Source organism: Castor canadensis, chromosome 2 (assembly GCF_047511655.1).
Source record: "Castor canadensis chromosome 2, mCasCan1.hap1v2, whole genome shotgun sequence".
Taxonomy (NCBI): domain Eukaryota; kingdom Metazoa; phylum Chordata; class Mammalia; order Rodentia; family Castoridae; genus Castor; species Castor canadensis.
This window is the reverse complement of record NC_133387.1, coordinates 192,190,336-192,212,209: the sequence shown is the minus strand read 5'-3', so window position 1 is coordinate 192,212,209 and position 21,874 is coordinate 192,190,336. Positions and strand designations below refer to the sequence as shown.

At 36.5% G+C, this 21,874-nt stretch overlaps 1 protein-coding gene across 7 annotated transcripts in view; it reads left to right on the top strand.

Moving 5' to 3' along the window:
* The window catches only part of LOC109690945 (serine-protein kinase ATM), a 340,952-nt gene that overhangs the window by 313,114 nt on the left and 5,964 nt on the right, over positions 1-21,874 (top strand). For all 7 annotated transcript variants that reach the window (XM_074066789.1, XM_074066792.1, XM_074066791.1 and 4 more), the window contains 8 exons: positions 365-503; positions 602-684; positions 2,410-2,550; positions 3,490-3,606; positions 17,210-17,359; positions 19,231-19,396; positions 20,683-20,769; positions 21,755-21,869. In XM_074066789.1, the coding sequence (XP_073922890.1) occupies positions 365-503; positions 602-684; positions 2,410-2,550; positions 3,490-3,606; positions 17,210-17,359; positions 19,231-19,396; positions 20,683-20,769; positions 21,755-21,869 (998 nt within the window). The remainder of the gene's footprint in view (positions 1-364; positions 504-601; positions 685-2,409; positions 2,551-3,489; positions 3,607-17,209; positions 17,360-19,230; positions 19,397-20,682; positions 20,770-21,754; positions 21,870-21,874) is intronic.

The following is a 21,874-nucleotide window of genomic DNA, read 5'->3' as shown; positions in this document are numbered from 1 at the left end:
TCCTCTAAGTCTTAGAGATTTTAAGAATGTGTGTCACTGACAGTATTTATCTTTAAATTCCTTTGTTGTTACATTTCCTAAAATTGATTCAAAATTTCTGAAATATTTTTCAAAACATAAGTACCTGTAGTATTTTACTTTTTTTCTCTCAGCAATGGAAAAAGAAAAAAAGGTTTTTGAAAGGCAACTGAGTCATTGATGCTTGAAATTTTATACTGTTCACATATTTCATTAAAGATGACTGTTTTATCTGAGTAATTATAGTCCTGTTGTTTGTATATGTGCATGAATTTTGTTTTTGTAGCTCAGAAGTTTAAATGTTGAGAAGCAGTATTTAATGCTTTTTTTTTGTTGTTGTTGAAAGGATCGAACAGAGGCTGCAAACAAAATCATATGCACTATCAGAAGCAAGAGACCTCAGATGGTCAGGAATGTTGAGGCACTTTGTGATGCTTATATTATATTAGCAAACTTTGATGCTACTCAGTGGAAGACGCAGAGAAGTAGGTGTTTGAAAGGATCAGTGTTGCTACTCCTGCTTGACATTCAGTGCTATTCCTGTTTGCAGTTTTAACTAATATCTCTTTATTTTTAAATATAGAAGGCATCAGTATTCCAGCAGACCAGCCAATTACTAAACTTAAGAATTTAGAAGATGTTGTTGTTCCTACTATGGAAATTAAGGTAATTTATCATTAACTCTTTATTTCTAATACTAAATTGAACCATCTGAAATATCTTTTTATTTAGTCAAAATCGGTTAAATATTGGCATTTTTATGTGTTTTAACTTAAAGTTTTTCTGCATTACAGTTCCTTGCCCAAGCCTTAAAATACTCAACTTCTCCTGCTTTCTTTTCCTTTGCCTTCAGTTCTATACCTCCCACCTTTCTTGTGAAAGTCCATAGACTCGTCTCATTGGCCAGAAGGAAAATTTCTGTGTGCTTTTACTGACACTAATTTTTAACTCAACAAGAGAGTTCCCAGTTGTTTTATTTATTTTTAATAAGGGGTGTGTGTGTGTGTGTGTTACTGGGAATTGAACCTATAAACTTGCTCACGCTAGGGAAGCACCCCCCCCAATTGTGCATGTGTGTGTGTTTGTGTGTATGTGTGTGTTTTGAGACATGGTCTCCCTGTGTAGTCCAAGCTGGCCTCATACTCATGATCCTCCTGTCTACCTCAGGTTCCAAAATGCTGGGATTATAGATATGTACCAACCAGCTGTAATTTTTTTTTCTTCTTTTGGCAGTACTGGGGTTTGAACTCAGGCCTTCACCTTGCAAGCAGGTGCTCTGTCACTTGAGGCACACCTGCAGTTCATTTTGCCCTGGTTATTTTCAGAGATGGGGGTCTCACAAACTATTTGCTTGAATTGGCCTCAAACCATGGTCCTCCCCATCTCAGCCCCAAGTAGCTAGGATTACAGGCATGAGCCCCATGCACCCAGCTCTTTTTTTTTTTTTTTTTTTTAAATTCAGTATGCAGTAGGAAGTATTGGCTGGGATGTATTACCTAATTGAATAGTACAGAATATATTACAGTATTAAGTTGACTATGTATATGTGATATTAGCTATGTCGTAATGATCTTTTGTTGCTAGAAGTGCCTGTGGGCAGGAATATATGTAATAATAAAGGTTACAATTTAGAAAATTATATTAAATATATTGTAAATCTCATCTTTGAGTTTGCACTGAAGTGTTTAGTATCTGTTAGTGAGTTTGGAATGTAGTTGTATCATGTGAACTGATAACTTTCCAGCTGGTCTGCTTTGTTATTTAGCTGATATTTCCTAAAAATGTCTGAATTAGCAATTTTGACCTAGGAAACTCCTCTCTACCCTTTTCAAAATTTACCTTATGTTTCCACGAGTTTTATTATTTCTCAGGTGATTTAACATATGTGACACCACCTAAGTTGTAATTTTTCAGTAGTTTTTCAGCAACACTGTTATGACTTGGTATGCCCTAGTTTTATTAAAAGATATTTAGGGAAGCAACTTATGTTATCTATATGTAACCTTTACACCTTTCCAGTGTCATATATTCTTACATCAGAACCTCTGGTTCTCATTCAGCAGCACATTGTCATTTATTCTGCTTGATATTAAGTTGCCATTTATGGCAGGGGCAGGTGGCTCACATCTGTAACCCTAGCTACTTGGGAGGCTGAGATCAGGAGGGTGGAGATTCAGGCCAGCAAATAGTTCATGAGACCGCATCTCCAAAAGAACCAGAGCAAAATGGCCTGGAGGTGTGGCTTAAGTAGTAGAGAATCTGCTTTGCAAACGCAAAGCCTTGAGTTCAAACTCCAGTCCTGAAAAAAAAGAAAAATTGCTGTTTATAGTTTGTTTTTCTTCACATGCAAATAGTGTATCTGCTCTATTATCATAATTATCCTGTTTTTAGGTGGACCCCACTGGAGAATATGGAAATTTGGTGACTATACAATCATTTAAAACAGAATTTCGTTTAGCAGGTGGTTTAAATTTGCCAAAAATAATAGATTGTGTAGGTTCTGATGGCAAGGAAAGGAGACAGCTTGTCAAGGTAAGACTTTCCTTTTCCCGTAGAGTCCTTAAAGGGTTAATGACATCAAAGTCAAAGAAAAACTTGAGTTTATATTTTCTTCCAGCTTCACTTGTCTATCTTTATTCTGAATAGTTATACGTTAAGAAAACTTGTGGGATAGAAATGTATTGTTTTCTAGAACCAGAATGCTTCTCTCTTTTTGTATGTAGGTCTCTGAAAGACTGTTTGAATCAGTTGATTCAAATAGAAGAATACCATTAAACTGTATAGACAAGATGAGATGAAGAATCAGCCTGATTATTGTTTTAAAAAAAGTGTTTTGATGGTTGTTGCTTATTTCCATGATTAGAACATGTTGAAACCTTTGCCCCATTGTACTGGGTCTGCCACTGTGCCAACTGCCATGGTGCCAGCAAAGAACAGCATTTCTCTCTGACTGCTCAGGAACTCTTTAAGGCCCTACTGCAGAATAGTGGAAAGTTAACAGTACTGCTCCATTCACATGTTTTGCAATGTGCCCTCAGCCTCAGGTGATGGGGTTCAGTTAGTCTAATTTCAAAAGCCAGCTAGAGGAGCTGGGTGTGATGATACATGCCTATAATCATAGTACTTGGGAGGCTGAGACAGGAGGATCATGAGTTTGAGGTCAGTGTGGGCTAAACAGTGAGTTCCAGAGCAGCCTGGGTACATGGTGAGACCCTGTCTCAAAAAGAGAAGAAGAAAAAAAAAAAAAAAAACCAGCTAAGGGAATTTCTTTTTCCTATCAGTTTATCTTTCAGTACTATATCTTATTCTAAATAAAAGAATTGGCAGTAGGTCTTAATTATTTAAGAGACTGCTAAGAGGAGCACAAATGCTCAGATTGTTTTCTGAGTTTTGTTTGCTAGCCTCAGATGATTCAGTGTGTGTATAATAAAGTGAACTGTGCTTGGTTATTCATGTTTGATTATTCTGAAGGGCCGAGATGACCTGAGACAAGATGCTGTTATGCAGCAGGTTTTCCAGATGTGCAATACATTACTGCAGAGAAACACTGAAACTAGGAAGAGGAAACTGACTATCTGCACATACAAGGTAACTAGTTTTTATTCTGTTGCTTCACAAAAAAAGATGGATTATTTGGGCCAATGATCAGCTAACATTTTCTGTAAAGGTCCAAATAGTAAATATTATTGGTTTTGCAAGCCACATTCTGTTACATATCCTTTATTTTTTCTTTACAACTCCTTAAACCTAAAAGGCCATTCTTAGCTCACAGGCTATACAGAAGTAGATGGATGCTTGGTTTGGTCCAAACCTCTGGTTTAGACAATAGCATTTATATTTTCTTTTTAAAAAGTTTTCATTATTGTTAATTACATGTTCCTACAGTAAACTGAAGTATTTTTCTTCTATCTTTGTTTGCTGCTCTGTAATATAGAGATCTTTCTCATTTTTTAGCAGCTATATTGTGTGTGTGTACACAGTTAATTTAAAAGTCCTTACTGATGGGCATTTGGGTTGTTTCCATTTTGTGCTATTGCAAATGATGCTCTGCAGTGAATAACCTTAAACACATATATGTGTGCGTTTTGGGGAAAGATTTCCACAAGTTGGGTTGACGGGCTACAGGATTTATGCACCTACATAGATTTGGCCAGATTACCACAATGGGGTTGTACTGATTTATATTTCTTCCACAAGCTTGTCTGAGAAGACAGTCTCTTTAAGTCACATTATTATATTAGCTAACCATGACTGACTCTTATATTAAAATTACTCATTTAGTTTGTTTCTATTAAGAACTAATAAATCTTCATTTTGAAAGGCCTATTTTTTATAGGTTTATTCTTTCTGATTTCATTCTGGTATCTCATTTTTGCCTTTTCCCTCTTCTGTCACTGATGTAAACAGGACTTACTTGCTTTTTTTCCCTGTTCCTAAAAGGATAGAAACAAATTTAGAAAATGTTAGAGTAATTTGCTCTCTGTCAGAGAAATGTTCTTTCAGATACTCTTAGAACAGTCCCAGTGTCTGTTTCTTTTTTCTCAAAATGGTATGTCTACAAATATTTTATTTTCTCTATTAAATTAGGTATTTAACCTGGAGCTATCCTAACCACTGATACTAGTTTAAAAATGTAATGAAAAATTCACCTTTTACAACAGTAAAATACATAGTATGAATAGAAGTAGTGTTAACAAGAAACATGTAGGACTGCCTGAAAATGTGAAAACATAATAAACGAAAACTATGGTAAGAGAGAGGACCATTGTTATGTCTTAAGTGGGAAGGCATTGAGAAATGCCAGCTTATTTAAAATTAATGTAAGATTTAGTAAAATTCCAATCAGTTTGTTTACAACTTGGAAAATGATTTAAAAGTTTATCTTGAAAATTATATCCATGAGTGATGAGCATAATTCAGTTAGACTTAAGAATGATAGGCTTTAGTAATGAAAATGGCATGGCTCATGGAGTAGCAGTAGACCATCGGCCAGGGACATAGCTCAGCAGAGGTGCTCACCCAGCGTGCATGAGGCCCTGGGATCAGTTCCCAGCACTGCACAACACCAAAAAAGGATACGTCAGTAAAGCTGAATAAGTAGCATTAAAACATTTTAGCTATATGTTTATTAAAAAATCAGTATGAACTAGGTGCTGGTGGAGCACACCTGTAATCCTAGCTACTCAGGAGGCAGAGATCAGGAGGATCGCAAGCCAGCCCAGGCAAATAGTTCACAAGATCCTATCTCAAAAAAAAAAAAAAAAATCCATCACAAAAAAGGGCTGGTGGAGTGGCTCAAGGTATAGGCTCTGAGTTCAAACTCTAGTACCACAAAATAAATAAATAAAATTTAAGGAGTCAGTATGTGTGCTGAAATTTTTTTAAATGAACTAAAAAATACTGTGATGGAATTGGGTGACACCTTTTTTATATACTTCTAATTTTCCGTAGTGTACTTTTTATAATAAAGAGATTGCTAAATTAAAAGCCTCAAATAGTACTTACGGAAAAATAAATTATAATCTAAAAAATTTTGATTGAGTGAGGGTTAATTATAATTTAAAGCAGTACTTAGTTTTGTGCTTCTTAACTGTTATGAGAAACAAATTATTATAAAACTGGCTGGTTGCAGGGGAAGGGGGAGCTAATAGTTTATTAGCAAAACACCTTTTTTCTTAGCTTTGGAAGTCTGTGAGAAATTTATGACGTGGAATTTCATATTAACTATGATAATATGTGTTTTCCATTAGCAGTTTAAAAAAAATTAGTTCTTAAGAATGCTAAATGTAAAAGTTAAAGATACATAAAAAACTGTTTCTTTGTGGTTGAGATTACAAGTACTCAAACCTTAGCAGACATCATAATCACTTGGAGGGTTTGTTAACACAGATTGCTGGACTCTACTCAGCTGATCTAGGGTTGAAACTGAGAAGGTGCATTTCAAGTAAAATACCAAGAGCCCTAGTCCAGGACCACACTTTGACATTCACAATCTAATCTAATTATAAAACAAAGTTGACAAGCTATTAGCTGTCTTCCATGTAATGATTGCTAAGTAGTTCCAAGAGAGTAGATATTCTATAATGTGACTATAAAGAAATTTTTATGCTCTAAATGTGTACCGGCATACACAATTGAACCTATAAAATTCATTGCTAATGCTGGCGGTATCACAATACCCGACTTCAAACAATATTACAAAGCAGTAGCAATAAAAACAGCCTGGTACTGGCACAAAAACAGACATGAAGACCAGTGGAACAGAATAGAGGACCCAGGAAGATTCCAAGATGGCGGCTAGAGGGAGGAAGCAGAAAGTATGCCTCCTAAAGTAAAATCTTGGAGAGATGCTGGAGATACACCTTACAGGAAAAACCACAGAGAAGAGGGAAAACTTTGACTCCTCTACACCTTCAGCCTGCACATAGCATCTCCACTTCACATTAAGCGGAGAAACCAGGAGGGCTCCTGTGCCACCGCCAGATGGCAGCGCCCAGGTGGCTTGGGAAGATGCAGACCACAGGTGAGCTAAGCGGTACACGGTACTCCCACAGACAACCCTGGGCCAGATCAGCATAGCCCCCTGGACACACTGACCCCCACCCAGGGGAAAAAAAAACTGAATAATGAGCAATAACAACAAAAAAGACACATAGCAAAGAGGGGAGGGCACCCAAAGCACTGAAGAAGGGGTAGGGGAAATCCCTCACAGAACTGTAAATAAACAAGCCAGCTGGAGAAGGCGGGAGCAGGGGCACACGCCCAGCAACCAGGAGCAGGAAAGCTTGTAAAAGTGGCGGTAGGACGCAAAATGAACAGGAGGTGGGGAAGACCCACTTCCCATGTGAACTGTAAATAAACACACAGGCCTGAGAAAGTGGGTGCAGTGTCACCTCCCCCAGTGTGCTTGGAAAGGGGAAAGCTTGTAGCAGTGGAGGTCACGCCCAGGAGAACTCTAAGTAAACAAAGCCTGAGGGGCCAGGTGAGTGCTAAGCTCACTCCTGAGATCTGCATAAATAACGCCTCCAGCAACAGCAGGCTGACACCAGCGGCAGGAAAGCCACAGCCACAGATAGACATTCACAGAACTGTCTCCAGACTATTTTTTCTTTTTTTTCCTCCCTTTGTTGAGACAACAACCAAACTACACCTGCAAGCTAAAAAACTTACTGAAACTGTTGCATTTGAACTTGGGACACTTTGTGGTGTTTTTTTGTTTTATGTTGTTTTGTTTGGATTTTTTCCCCTATAATGAGACTACTCCAGGATTGGAGGCTGAGGGACGAACACCAAAATTATTAAGACTGAAACTTTATTGCATTTGAACTTGGAGACTTTTTTAATTCATTTTTTACTTTATTTTTTTTTCAGTCCTCTGTCTCTCTAATGCCTGTTCAGCTTACTGTTGATTAGTATACTATCTGTCCCTGTTTATATCTTTGAAAATTTGTTTGTTTGTTTGTTTGTTGTGCCTTTTTACTTGTTTATTTGTTTTTCCCTTTTTCTTTAACTTCTTTGCTTTCCATCTCCGCTCACCCTTCCATTCTAAATATTACCATTGTTATTATTACAAGCTAGAAAATACTTAATTGCACACAGTACAGGAACAATAACAACACCAAGGGCAATGACAGGAAGACAGAAAAAACAGGGAAACCAGTTTCTCCACAGCAAAAAATTAGTACAGGAACCAAGGGAAATGAAGAAAACAGATACTCAGATCCAGACTGCAACAAAATGAAAAAAAACTATGCCAAAGAAACCAATGAAACCACAAGAATAATCTAAAAAAAAGAAATACTACAAAAACTCAATGAGAATTTTATAGAGATGATACTGGATATGGTCAACCAAAGTGTACAGGAGATACTCAAGAAATTCCAAGACAACAAAAATAGAGACTTTGAAAAAACAAAAGAAGAAATAAAGGAAACCATAGAAGCACTGTATAAACACCAAAGTGAAACAAAGAACACAGTTAATAAAGAGATAAATGAACTTAGGACAACAATAGACGACATTAAAGAGGAAACAACTCAGGATATGGAAAACCTCAGATAAAAGAATGAAACAGAATTGCAAAACAAAATTGAAGGCCAATCCAGCAGAATAGAACAAACAGAAGACAGAATCTCAGAACTCAAAGATGAAATGGTAATTAAAGGAAAAACCAAAGAACTATTAGTTAAACAACTCAAGACCTGTGAAAAGAAAATGCAAGAACTCACTGACTCCATCAAAAGACTAAACCTGCGAACCATGGGCACTGAAGAAGGAGAAGAGGTGCAAGCAAAGGGAATGTGTAATCTATTCAACAAAATAATAACAGAAAATTTCCCAAATCTAGCGAAAGATATTCCCATACAGATGCAAGAGGCCTCCAGGACACCAAACAGACCAGACCAAAATAGATCTACCCCACGGCATATCATCATTAAAACAACAAGTACAGAAACTAGAGAAAGAATATTGAAGGCTGTACGAGAGAAAAAACAACACACACAGGTAAACCCATCAAAACCACAGCAGACTTCTCAACAGAAACATTAAAAGCAAGAAGTGCTTGCGGTGAGATCTTCCGGGCACGGAATAAAAATAACATCAACCCCAGGATACTCTACCCAACAAAACTATCATTCAAAATAGATGGAGCAATAAAAGTCTTCCATGATAACCAGAAACTAAAACAATATGTGACGACAAAGCCACCACTACAAAAGATTCTTCAAGGGATTCTGCACACAGAAAGTGAAACCCAACATAATCATGAAAGGACAGGCAGCACCAAACCACAGGAAAAGAAAAAGCAAGAAATTAGAGAGCAACCTCAACTTAGGTACATAAAATTAAACCTTCAGACAACTAAATGACAGGAATCACCACATTCCTATCAGAACTAACACTTAATGTTAATGGACTTAATTCCCCCATTAAAAGGCACTGTTTGACAAAATGGATTAAAAAGGAGATCCGACAATTTGTTGCTTACAGAAGACCCATCTCACTGACAGAAATAAGCATAGGCTTAGGATGAAAGGCTGGAAGAAGATTTACTAAGCCAATGGCCCCCGAAAACAGGCAGGAGTAGCAATACTTATCTCTGACAAAGTAGACTTGAAACCTACATTGATCAAAAAAGATAAAGGACATTCCATACTAATAAAAGGGGAAATAGACCAAAAGGAAATAACAATTACCAACCTATATGCACCCAATCTCAATGCACCCAATTTCATCAAACATACCCTGAAGGACCTAAAAGCATATATTAACTCCAACACAGTGGTCGTGGGAGACTTAAACACCCCATTATCATCAATAGCTAGGTCAGCCAAACAAAAAAATCAAGAAATCCTAGAACTAAAATATACAATAGATCAAATGGACCTACTTGATGTCTACAGAACATTTCATCCAACTTCTACACAATATACATTCTTCTCAGCAGCCCATGGGAACCTTCTCCAAAATAGATCAGATCCTAGGGCACAAAGCAAGCCTCAGCAAATATAAGAAAATAGAAATTATACTATGCATTCTATCTGATCACAATGCAATAAAACTAGAACTCAACAACAAAAGTAAAGACAAAAAACATGCAAACAGCTGGAAACTGAATAACTCATTGCTTAATGAACAATGGGTCATTGATGAAATAAAAGAGGAAATTAAAAAGTTCCTGGAAGTCAATGAAAATGAAAACACAACCTACCGGAACCTATGGGACACAGCTAAGGCAGTCTTGAGAGGAAAGTTTATAGCCATGAGTGCATATATTAAAAAGACTGAAAGATCCCAAATTAATGACCTAATGATACATCTCAAACTCCTAGAAGAACAAGCAAATCCCAAAACAAATAGAAGGAGAGAAATAATAAAAATAAGAGCTGAAATCAATGAAATAGAAACCAAAAAAACTATACAAAGAATTAACGAAACAAAAAATTGGTTCTTTGAAAAAATTGACAAGATCGACAGACCCCTGGCAAACCTGACTAAAATGAGGAGAGAAAAAACCCAAGTTAGTAGAATCAGGAGTGCAAAAGGGGAGATAACAAACACTATCAAAGTCCAGGAAATCATCAGAAACTACTTCGAGACCTATATTCAAATAAATTCGAAAATCTTAAAATAATGGACAGATTTCTAGATACATATGATCATCCAAAACTGAACCAAGAGGAAATTAATCACCTGAATAGATCTATAACACAAAATGAAATTGAAGCAGCAATCAAGAGTCTCCCCAAAAAGAAAAGTCCAGGACCTCATAGATTCTCTGCTGAATGCTATCAGACCTTTAAAGAAGAACTGACAACAACCCTCCTTAAACTATTCCACGAAATAGAAAGGGAAGGAAAACTGCCTAACACACTTTATGAAGCCAGTATTACACTTATCCCAAAACCAGGCAAAGACACCTCCAAAAAGGAGAACTATAGGCCAATCTCCTTAATGAACATTGATGCAAAAATCCTCAACAAAATAATGGCAAACTGAATTCAACAACACATCAAAAAGATTATTCACCATGACCAAGTAGGCTTCATCCCAGGAAAGCAGGGGTGGTTCAACATATGAAAATCAATAAACGTAATAAACCACATTAACAGAAGCAAAGACAAAAACCACTTGGTCATCTCAATAGATGCAGAAAAAGTCTTTCATAAGATCCAACACCATTTCATGATAAAAGCTCTAAGAAAACTAGGAATAGAAGGAAAGTACCTCAACATTATAAAAGCTATATATGACAAACCTATAGCCAGCATTATACTTAATGGAGAAAAACAGAAAAAAATTTGTAGGCTACTTAAAAAGCTAAACATTGATCTACCATGTGATCCAGCAATACCACTCTTGGGGATATACCCAAAAGACTGTGTGACACAGGTTACTCCAGAGGCACCTGCACACCCATGTTTATTGCAGCACTATTCACAATAGCCAAGTTATGGAAGTAGCCAAGATGCCCCACTGACGAATGGATTAAGAAAATGTGGTATTTATACACAATGGAATTTTTTGCAGCTATGAAGAATAATGAAATGTTATCATTCTCTGGTAAATGGATGGAATTGGAGAACATCATTCCGAATGAGGTTAGCCTGGCCCAAAAGACCAAAAATCGTATGTTCTCCCTCATATGTGGACATTAGATCAAGGGCAAACACAACAAGGGATTGGACTTTGATCACATGATAAAGTGAGAGCACACAAGGGAGATATGAGGATAGGTAAGACACCTAAAAAACTAGATAGCATTTGTTGCCCTCAACGCAGAGAAACTAAAGCAGATACCTTAAAAGCAACTGAGGCCAATAGGAGAAGGGGACCAGGAACTAGAGAAAAGGCTAGATCAAAAAGAATTAACCTAGACGGTAACACACATACACAGGAAATCAATGTGAGTTAACTCCCTGTATAGCTATCCTTTTCTCAACTAGCGAAATCCCTTGTTCCTTCCTATTATTGCTTGTACTCTCTCTTCAACAAAATTAGAAATAAGGGCAAAATAGTTTCTGCTGGGTAGTGAGGGGGTGGTGGGGAGAGGGAGGGGGCGGGGGGATGAGGGAAGGGGGGCGAAATGACCCAAATGTTGTATGCACATATGAATAAAAAAATAATAAATAAATAAATAAATAAATATATATACGTATATACTAAAGATGAAAAAGAAAAGAATAGAGGACCCAGATATGAATCCACACAACTATATCCACCTCATTTTTGGCAAAGGGGCCATAGATATACGATGGAGGAGACAGCCTCTTCAACAAATATTGCTGGGAAAAGTGGTTCTCCATCTGCAAGAAACTGAAACTGGATACATGTCTATCACCCTGAACTAGTATCACCTCAAATGGATCAAGGACCTTAATATCAGACCTGAAACTCTGAAGTTACTACAGGAAGGAGCAGGAAACGCTCTGGAAGTAATAGGTATAGGCAAGGATTTTCTCAGTAGAACACCAACAGCTCAGCAACTAAGAGAAAGGATGGACAAATGGGATTTCATAAAATTAAAGAAATGGTCTCTAAACTGAAGAGACCATCCATAGAGTGGGAAAAAATATTTGCCAGTTATACATCAGACAAATGACTGATAACCAGAATATACAGGGAACTTAAGAAACTAAACTCTCCCAAAATCAATGAACCAATTAAGAAATGGGCAACTGAACTAAATAGAACTTTCTCAAAAAAAGAAATTCATATGGCCAAAACACACATGAAAAAATGCTCACCATCTTTAGCCATAAAGGAAATGCAAATCAAAACCACACTAAGATTCCACCTCACCCCTGTTAGAATAGCCATCATCAAAAACACCACCACCAACAAGTGCTGGCGAGGATGTAGGGAAAAAGGAACCCTCGTACACTGCTGGTGGGAATGCAAGCTGGTTCAACCACTCTGGAGAAAAATTTGGAGGCTTCTTAAAAATCTAAACGTAGATCTGCCATATGATCCAGCAATCGCACTCCTGGGAATGTGACACAGGTTACTCCAAAGGCACCTGCACACCCATGTATATTGCAGCACTATTCACAATAGCCAAGTTATGGAAACAGCCAAAATGCCCCACTACTGATGAATGGATCAAGAAAATATGGTATTTATACACAATGGAATTTTACTCAGCCATGAAGAAGAATGAAATCTTATCATTTGCAAGTAAATGGATGGAACTGGAGAACATCGTTCTGAGCAGGGTTAGCCAGACTCAGAAAACCAAAAATCATATGTTCTCCCTCATATGTGAACTTTAGATCTAGGGCAAATACAGCAATATTGTTGGACTTGGGTCACATGTTAAGGGGAGGGCACATACAGGAGGTATGGGGATAGGTAGGAAACCCAAAACATGACACCATTTGATGTTCCCACTCCAGCGGAATTAATACAGAAACCTTAAGGCGACACAGGTCAACATGAGAAGGGGATCAGGAACCAGTGTAAAGATCAGTTAGAGATGAATCAACCTGGGTTGTAACACATTTGTACATGAAAGCAATGCTAGGAATCTCTCTGTATAGCTGTCCTTATCTCAACTAGCAGAAATGCTATGTCTTTCTTATTATTGCTTATGTCTTCTCTTAAACGGAACTGGAGAAAAGCGCAGAACAGGTTCTGCCTGGAAGCAAGGGGGTGGGGGGGAGAGGATGGGAGCAGGGGGCAGGAGGGAGAAATAACCCAAACAATGTATACACATGTGAATAAATGAATAAAAAATAAAATTCATTGCTATAAAGAATGAGAGAGAAAATACCTTCATCTGGAGAATTTTGAAGGTAAATTTCCATCTCTACCTTATGACTTTTTTTCCTTTGGTGGGACTAGGATTTGAACTCAAGGCCTTGTGCTTATCTACCACTTGAGCCATGCTCCAGCCCTTTTGCTTTCAACTTATTTTTCTGGTAGGTTCTTGCACTTTTTGCCCATGCTGGCTTCAGACATTGATCCACCTACCTGTTTCCCACATATTTGGGATTATAAGCCTTGACTATCATGCCTGGCTTGTGTTTTGAGATGGGGGTCTTGCTAATTTTTTTGCCCAGGCTGGCCTTGAACCACAGTCCTCCAATCTCTGCCTTTCATTGTAGCTGGGATTACTGGCCTGCCTCATAACTTTTCAACATCTAATTTTTGCACAGAACTATTTTACCAATTACACTATTCCATAAAGATGTCTAGCCAGGCATGGTGCTACATACTTGGTCTCCCAGCAGTTAAGAGGCTGAGTGAGTTTTGAGTTCCAGGCCAGCCAAAGCTAATACAGTGAGTGCCTGTCTCAGGAAAAAATATATATAGACATATATAAATGTATATATATGTCTATATTTAAAATATATATATATTTAAATATATATATATATGTATGTATGTCTTGAAGGTGGGTAAACCAAACAGCTGAGTTATTTTAATGTTATATATGTAAATATTAAATTATAACCTCTAATCATGAGGTTTAGGGTTGACTGGATTATTTAAAATCATAATACTAGCCAGTCGACTCCAAGAATGAAATGTTAAGTCATTAATATGTTGAACTAGCTCTTCTTGCCTTTGGAGTCAAGGTTCTTAGAGCTGCTGTGGGGAAGCTGTACACCTAGAATAGGCATCCTGTAGAGTTGTTCCAAGTCCTGGAATTCAGCCTTTTGTGATCATTGTGACAACCAGAGCGTAAACTGACTACCTGAAATTAGGCTGGATATCCAAATCACATGTTTCAGGGTGCATTGTCAGATGGAGACACTTTTGTATTGAAGCATTCCAAATAGCTCTTGTTGGAGAGAATCAGATGGAGATGAAGATACTGGTAGTTTAAACATAGCTCTATGACATTAACCAGAATCAGTATAGCTGGCCTGATATTTCTCCACCATAATTTCATAGTCTCAGGGTATACTAACAGCAAGCCTAAAGTCTTAGATGTTAGAGGATTCGCTTTCTAAGATGCATGACTCATAAACAGTATTTAAGTTCTGAAAGAAGGTTTACACTTAACCTCTTAATCCTGCTCTATGCCAGTAATTTTGTTCTTTGTAATGTGTATTTCAGAGTATTCCTCTCAGGGTTCTGGTAGAGAAGCCATAATGATATATTGAGACGTTCACTGTAAATAATAAATTAACTTCACTTCTCTGTATCTGGAATGAAACCAGCTATGTACCTTGGAAAAATTTATAAAATTGTCATTAAGCATTTTGTACCAGAAAACACTGTAATTTGCCTTTTGAAACTTAAATTCAGCTGTTTCTCCATCAACCAACATTATAGTTCAAACTTTGAACTAAGGTAGAAAAAAACTAACTTATTCCTTTCTGGATCAGTTTCTCAACAAATGATAAGGCTTTGGTGTTTTTTTTTTCCCAGACCAAGAAATTGATTGGGAGTAATCAATAAGAAAGAGGCCTTAGACTAAAAGGTACTCCAATGCAGTAATGTTAATGCGAGCAACATTAAGTGTCATGGCCTGTTCAGTTTAGAAGGACTGGTTCCTTACATAAATAGTAAGGTTCTAAGAGATATTTCAAAGTCAACAAATGTAGAACTCTTGATGAATCATCTCCACTCTCAGAACACCTCAAACCCCCTCTTAGCAAAGGCACTACCTTAGCTTAGTTTTTTATTATGGAAAATTCTAACCAAGGAGACCATAATATTATAAATCCCCTTATGCCCACCATCCTGCTTTAACAATTATTAATTCGTGGGCAAGTCTGTCCTATTTCTACTTGCTTCTCTCACCCCCTCCATATTATTTTGAAGCGAAATGTAATATTTCATCTGTAAATATTTCAGCATATAGATTTATAAGATAATATCTTTTTTAAAAAATAAAATTATAACACTGTCATTATTTCAAGCAATTATCAGAAATTCCTAAATATCACCAAATAATTGGGGTTATTTAAACTTTTTTTCAAATCTCATGTTGTCAGTGAGGGTGTAGTCTTCGTGTATCTCTTGCTACTCTAGCCTCAGTACCTCAGCATTCTGTATAACATGTAGTAGACATGGTTAAGAAACCGAAGACCTTAGGACTTAAAGCATTTGAGTACATTAAAATAAAAATGTATAGAATTACAAATACCTTAAAGACAAGGGGTCAACTAAGAAAATGAATAATGTTATAACAAAGGATTAATATTAGTATTAATAACAGGATTTCTCTATAGAATATATAAAGAACATTTACACATTAGTAATAAAAAGAGAGCCATTAGGAAGAAAAGAGAGAGAGAAAAGGTCATAAATATGCACTTCACAAGAGGAAAACATTTGAGTGGCCAAGGAATCTACGAGATGATACTTACTAGCTGTTTGGGAAATACAATTAGAACCACAATGTGATACGATTATATACCTTCAGCTGGCAAAATGTAAATCTGACAAGTATGTTGGGAAACTTAGGGAAAATTGGATCAATCACTTTGGATAGTTACTTAGAAACTAAGATGAAGATACACAGTTCCAGTGGCCCAGCTATTCAACCCCTAGTTCTCTACCCTAGAGTAACTGAAATGTGCTCACCAGTAGACTATGATAGCAGCAGTATTTCAGAGAAATCTAGGAACAGATATAAATGTTAATATGCAAACTGCATAAATTGGATAATTAGGGTATATGTATACAGTATGCAATTGTGAAAATAAATGACTTACAAGTTAAATATACTAATACAGATGAAGTGACAGGCATGTATCACCACACCCACCTTTTTTTTCCATTAAGATGGGGTCTCACAGACTTTTTTTTTGCTTGGACTGGCCTGGAACCGTGAACTCAAGATCTCAGTTTCCCATGTAATTTGGGATGGCAAACATGCACCACCATGCCTAGCTATTGGTTGAGATGGGGGTCTCACAAACTTTCTTTGCCCAGGCTGTCCTCTAATCACAATCCTTCCAAATTTAGCACCCCTTCCCCAAGTAGCTAGGATTAGAGGTGTGAGCAACTTGCACCCAACTAGGAAAAAACTTATTTTTAAAATTTAATGTGCAAATGAGTGTTTGTTTATATTTGTACATTTATGTATATTTATAATATGCCATAATTTAAAAAACTGTCTTAGTACAATTGTTCATTTTATATTTAGCAATATGTTTTTCTCTTGCTGAAGGTAGTAAGACAATAAGCAAGAACACATAGTTTCAATAATTAAAATTTAGACCACATTCATGGGTAATATATGCCTAGCTAAAATTCCTTAAGTTTAATAATAAAAATATAAGGAAAGTAGCAAGGCACTGTGGCATACATTTGCAATCCCAGCTATACTTGAGAGAATTGTGAGTTCAAGGACAGCCTGAGCAACATGGCAAGATTCTGTCTAAAAAAAAGAAAAGTTTAAGAAAGGCGGAGTTAACTCCTCAGCTAAATGCAACAAATTAAGTATTGATCAATTGCACATATGGTGAGTATAATCAACAGGCGTGATCTCTCGGAATTATAGGAATTGAAAGATGAACAGCCTCTTACAAGTCTAAACAGAAGACTAGAAAGATCTTATTTTTGAGCTTATGTTTATTTTTCGTTGCTTTCCTCCAAAGAGCTTTGTCTCCTACAGTCAGGGAAATATTAATACAGTCTGAAAAAATGTTTTGCACTAACTGATGGTTGAATGATCACCAACTACTCTTCAATGGCCATCCATGATCAAAAGGTATTAATTTAACTTCAGGTGGTTCCCCTCTCTCAGCGAAGTGGTGTCCTTGAATGGTGCACAGGAACTGTCCCTATTGGTGAATTTCTTGTTAACAATGAAGAGGGTGCTCATAAAAGGTATAGGCCAAAGGACTTCAGTGCCTATCAATGCCAAAAGAAGATGATGGTGAGTAATACCCAAAGTTAAAAGTTTCTGATTTTTAATAACTTATTAAAGGGGATAGCTACTATGTAGTATAGAATACAAAAAGCTTTAATTTCATTTGTAGTTGTTAAAGATACCAAGTACTAGAATTAATGTCACCAGGAGGAAGGTGTACCTGTGTGAGTACAACAGGAAGGTTTTAAACTACACCAAGTACCAACCCTTGTTAGATGAAAAATTTAAGCATTACTCAATATAGACTAGTTTGCTTTCCATTTTGGGTAAGATAATTCTTAATAAAATATCCATTAAAATAGATTATGCAACACAATGTGCCCCCACCCAGCACAACAATAAAAAGTAGATTATGCAATAATTATTATATGAAACAGATATAGAGAACTGTCTTAAGATATTTGCCATGTCACTGGCCATTTTGTTTTATGGGTATTTACTGTGTCAGCAACATTTATTGAATATCTTCTGTCAACCAGGTACCATGCTAAGATAAATATTTGTAAATATTGCAACTACTCGTCATTCTTATCCCTACTTTAAAGTGGGAAGTTCAGAGTTTAACTTGCTCATTGTCAGTGACCTAATAGCTATAGGAAGGATTTGAACACTCTGTCAAACTCCAAAATCCATTCACTTTTCATTGTGTGTTCTGTTGCGTGCTTTAAAAAAAAAGTATAAATTACTTTTAGGCTTTGTAATGGAAGACTATAGCACACATAACGTAAAATATAGGCATAAAGGAGGAAACAGCTGGTGAGGAAGAGTAGAGAGAATTAGATTCAAGAAGGGCTTCATAGAGAAGGTATTTGAGCCAAACTTTGTAAATGAGTGGGTGTTCCAAGCAAAAGAAACATATAATCAACAGGAAGGAGGCATGAGCAGATAAAGACAGCATAGGCTTAGTATTTGAGAAGGAATAGATGAGGTTGGAGGAGTAGCTGTGTAAAATACTAAGAAGTTTGGACTTTCTTCTGGAGGCAATGGAAGACTCTTGAGAAGAATCCTAGTATCAGATTTGCATTCTGACAACTCTGTGGGTTGTATTTGTTTCTGAAAAAGATTGGAAGTATGAGATGGGATCTGTACTAAGACTAATAATGGTAAGAATAGAGAATCATGAACAGGTCTGAGAAATATTAAGGAGGTAGAACTGATAGGATTCAGTTGCTGATTAGAAGTACAGTTAGGGGAAAAGGGGTGCTTCCCAGGTTTCGGGGTAGGACGACCAACTGGACTGTGAGGCCATTTACCATGTTGAGTAATAGAGGAGGTAAATGAAGTTTGCCCAAGATGAAGGTGTGCTTTGTTTGGATTTAGAAGTGACCCAAGTGATGACGTTGAATAGGCAGTTGGAGAAGCATCTGGATTTTAATAAAGATGTCTAAGCTAAAAATATAGATTTAGAAGGCATCAAAACATGGGTTGGAGTTGAGCCCATTGAAGTAGAGAAATTTTGCTTCAGGAAAGTATTGTACAATGAGAAGATATTAGAGGACAGGGATCTTTGAACCATGTCAACTTTGCCATCCATCAGTTAATTGTTCCTCCTTTTCTGTTTCCTGTCACCACCCTAGTACTGTAATACCACCTGGGATTGTCTGGACCTGCCTGTGGCATTTCTGTGTTTGCTTCCATCTAGATTATAAGATCATTCAACTTAGAATTTAATTAAAACAAGTAACAGTCACTGTTGATGTGCCTCCTTCCTTTAGAATACTATGAGAGTTCTAAAGGGGTTATCACTTGTAATTAATTGCTTTCCTGACCAGACCGTTTTGTATTGCCCCTGGATCTCTTACATTTTTGCATTTAGAAACATAGTGGGCATTAGTTGAACACTATTTTGACAAAATAATGTTATATTCTATTTAAAGGATGTGCAAAAGAAGTCTTTTGAAGAAAAATATGAAACCTTCATGGATATTTGCCAAAATTTTCAACCTGTTTTCCGTTACTTTTGCATGGAAAAATTCTTGGACCCAGCTGTTTGGTTTGAGAAACGATTGGCTTATACTCGCAGTGTGGCCACATCTTCTATTGGTAATCTTCTGAACATCTAAGTGGATTCAGCACTTTGTAGCATTCTGAATTGCAGGAGGATGGTAGCAGTGATGGTAGATGTTAAATTATCTTCATTAGATCATTGTGTCTCCAGCTCATCCTGCTTCTTAGCTTCTAACCATAGCTTTTCTTAGCTCTTACAGACTAGAATTCTATGAGGTTAGAGAAAAAATACTGTTGTTTTTTCTTTGTCTTATAGTGAATATGGCTCATTTTCTCTCCCTTTAATACATATTTTTGAGATTTTCTTTGGAAAATAAAACCCATAACAACTCCATTTGACTTATTTCTTTATTGTTGTTCTCTTGTATAGAACCCCTGTAATACCACATTATTAAGAATCTATTGATTGTTTAATAGAATCTTTGGAACAGAAATTGTGCCCTATTTAAATATCCAATGTACAATGTATATATTTTGGCTTTTTGAATGTCTGAGTTATTAGAATATCTTGATAAAGCAATCAGCAAACTCCTAGAGTATGAGAACTAATAGAAACATCAGAGATCATCTCATCTGTTAGTTTTTAACTAACAGCAACTCCTCCTATCACTTTATGTACATTACCCAGAGAGGCAGGGCATGTATGTTTAGAAAGGGGGCACAGTTAATTGTGAAACTCTCTTCTACTTTGAGAACCACTAATCTGATTCAAGTTCACAAACAAGAAAGTGGCCCAGTTAATGGCAGGTCTAGCTACGTATGCAGACCTGTATTCCCTACCCGGAGTTGTTTTTCTCTAACTGACACACAGGATTCTTTTTATATTTCAAAGCATCTTAAAGCTTGTTATCATTAGTCTTAAAAACAAAAATGTTTTTAAGTTTTTCCTGGATATATACCTGGTGAAATGAATTAATAATTAATTTGTGTTCAGCATAATCCATCAAGCAGATAGAAATTTCACTGTAGAATAAAGAATTTGCCCATAGGCTTCTTCCCAGTTATAAGTACATTCAGTAAAAATTCACCTGTACATCACGCACTGCTTTGGCTCAGATTAATAATGGGTCTCAACCACACTAATTTTCAAAGTACTAATATTTTAAAAACTTGTGTCTTTATTAAAAGAGAAAAAGTTTAGTTGTAAAATACAGTATGCATCAAAATAGCCAGATTTGGCTTAAACTTAAGGACAGCTACTTACACACCTAATTCCTTTACTGATAAAAATTATATGGAGTCAATGGTATTAGTTGCAATTATAACTAAATATGTATTAGAAAAAAATGAAATCAATGACTTCAGATTTTATTTTTCCCCAGTTGGTTACATCCTTGGACTTGGTGATAGGCATGTACAGAATATCTTGATAAATGAGCAGTCAGCAGAACTCGTGCATATAGATTTAGGTAAGTAATATAAGATATGTGTCTTTACTTAGTAAATATTTAGTCATCAAGGAAAGATGGCTGCCTACCAAGATATTACAAATATTCAGGGGACAAATCAGAGCAAAAAAAATTTTTTTAACGTACACTGGGAGGAATATCTAACTCTGCCTGGGATAACGAGTGAAACTTATCCAGTCTAAATACCAGAGGGAAAAAAGTCATGAGAAAGTCTTCAGTATGGAGGGCTAATTTAAGACCTCTCAAACCTGACCCCAAAAGAACAGTTTTAAGAAACTCAAAACTCAACAGCAAAAAAAAAAAATCTAGCTGTGAAATAGGCAAAAAGCATAAACAGACACTTCACCAAAGATACTCACATAGCAAACAGGCACACAGGAAGATGTTTATCCATAATTCAAATGTGCATAGTAACTTTATCATCCATAATAGCCCCAAACTGGAAATAATCCATATGTCCTTCAATGGGCAATGGAATACTAATCAGCAGTAATTATAATAGTTATTATAACGATGATGATGTTTAAATGTTCACCAATTTGGGCTACTCTCCAGAGAATTTTTCTGAGTGAAAAAATATTCCAAGGGTTATATATTTGAAAGGACAAAATTATAAAAATGGAGAACAGATTAGTGGTTAGGAGAACAGGAGTGGGATGAGGGGTGACAAACCAAGAGAGAAAGTTGGGTGTGGCTTTGAAAGGGCAGCATGAGGAATCTTTGTGATGGTTTTGATACTCAACTATAGTTTTACAAGATACTACCATTAGGGGAAACTGGGTAAAAGGTATATAGGATGATCTTTCTGAATTATTTCTTACAACTGCATATGAATCTAATTATCTCAAAACTAAGCATGTAATTCTGTAATTGTCCCCCAACTAAAAGTTTCAACTGAAATATCCTAAGATATATTGTTCACATGCCTGTGGTGAAGAAAGGAAATTAGCTGCCAACTGTTACCTCACTGTATTTTTTGTTTTAGGGGTTGCTTTTGAGCAGGGGAAAATTCTTCCTACTCCTGAAACAGTCCCTTTTAGACTCACCAGAGATATTGTGGATGGCATGGGCATCACTGGAGTTGAAGGAGTCTTCAGAAGGTAAG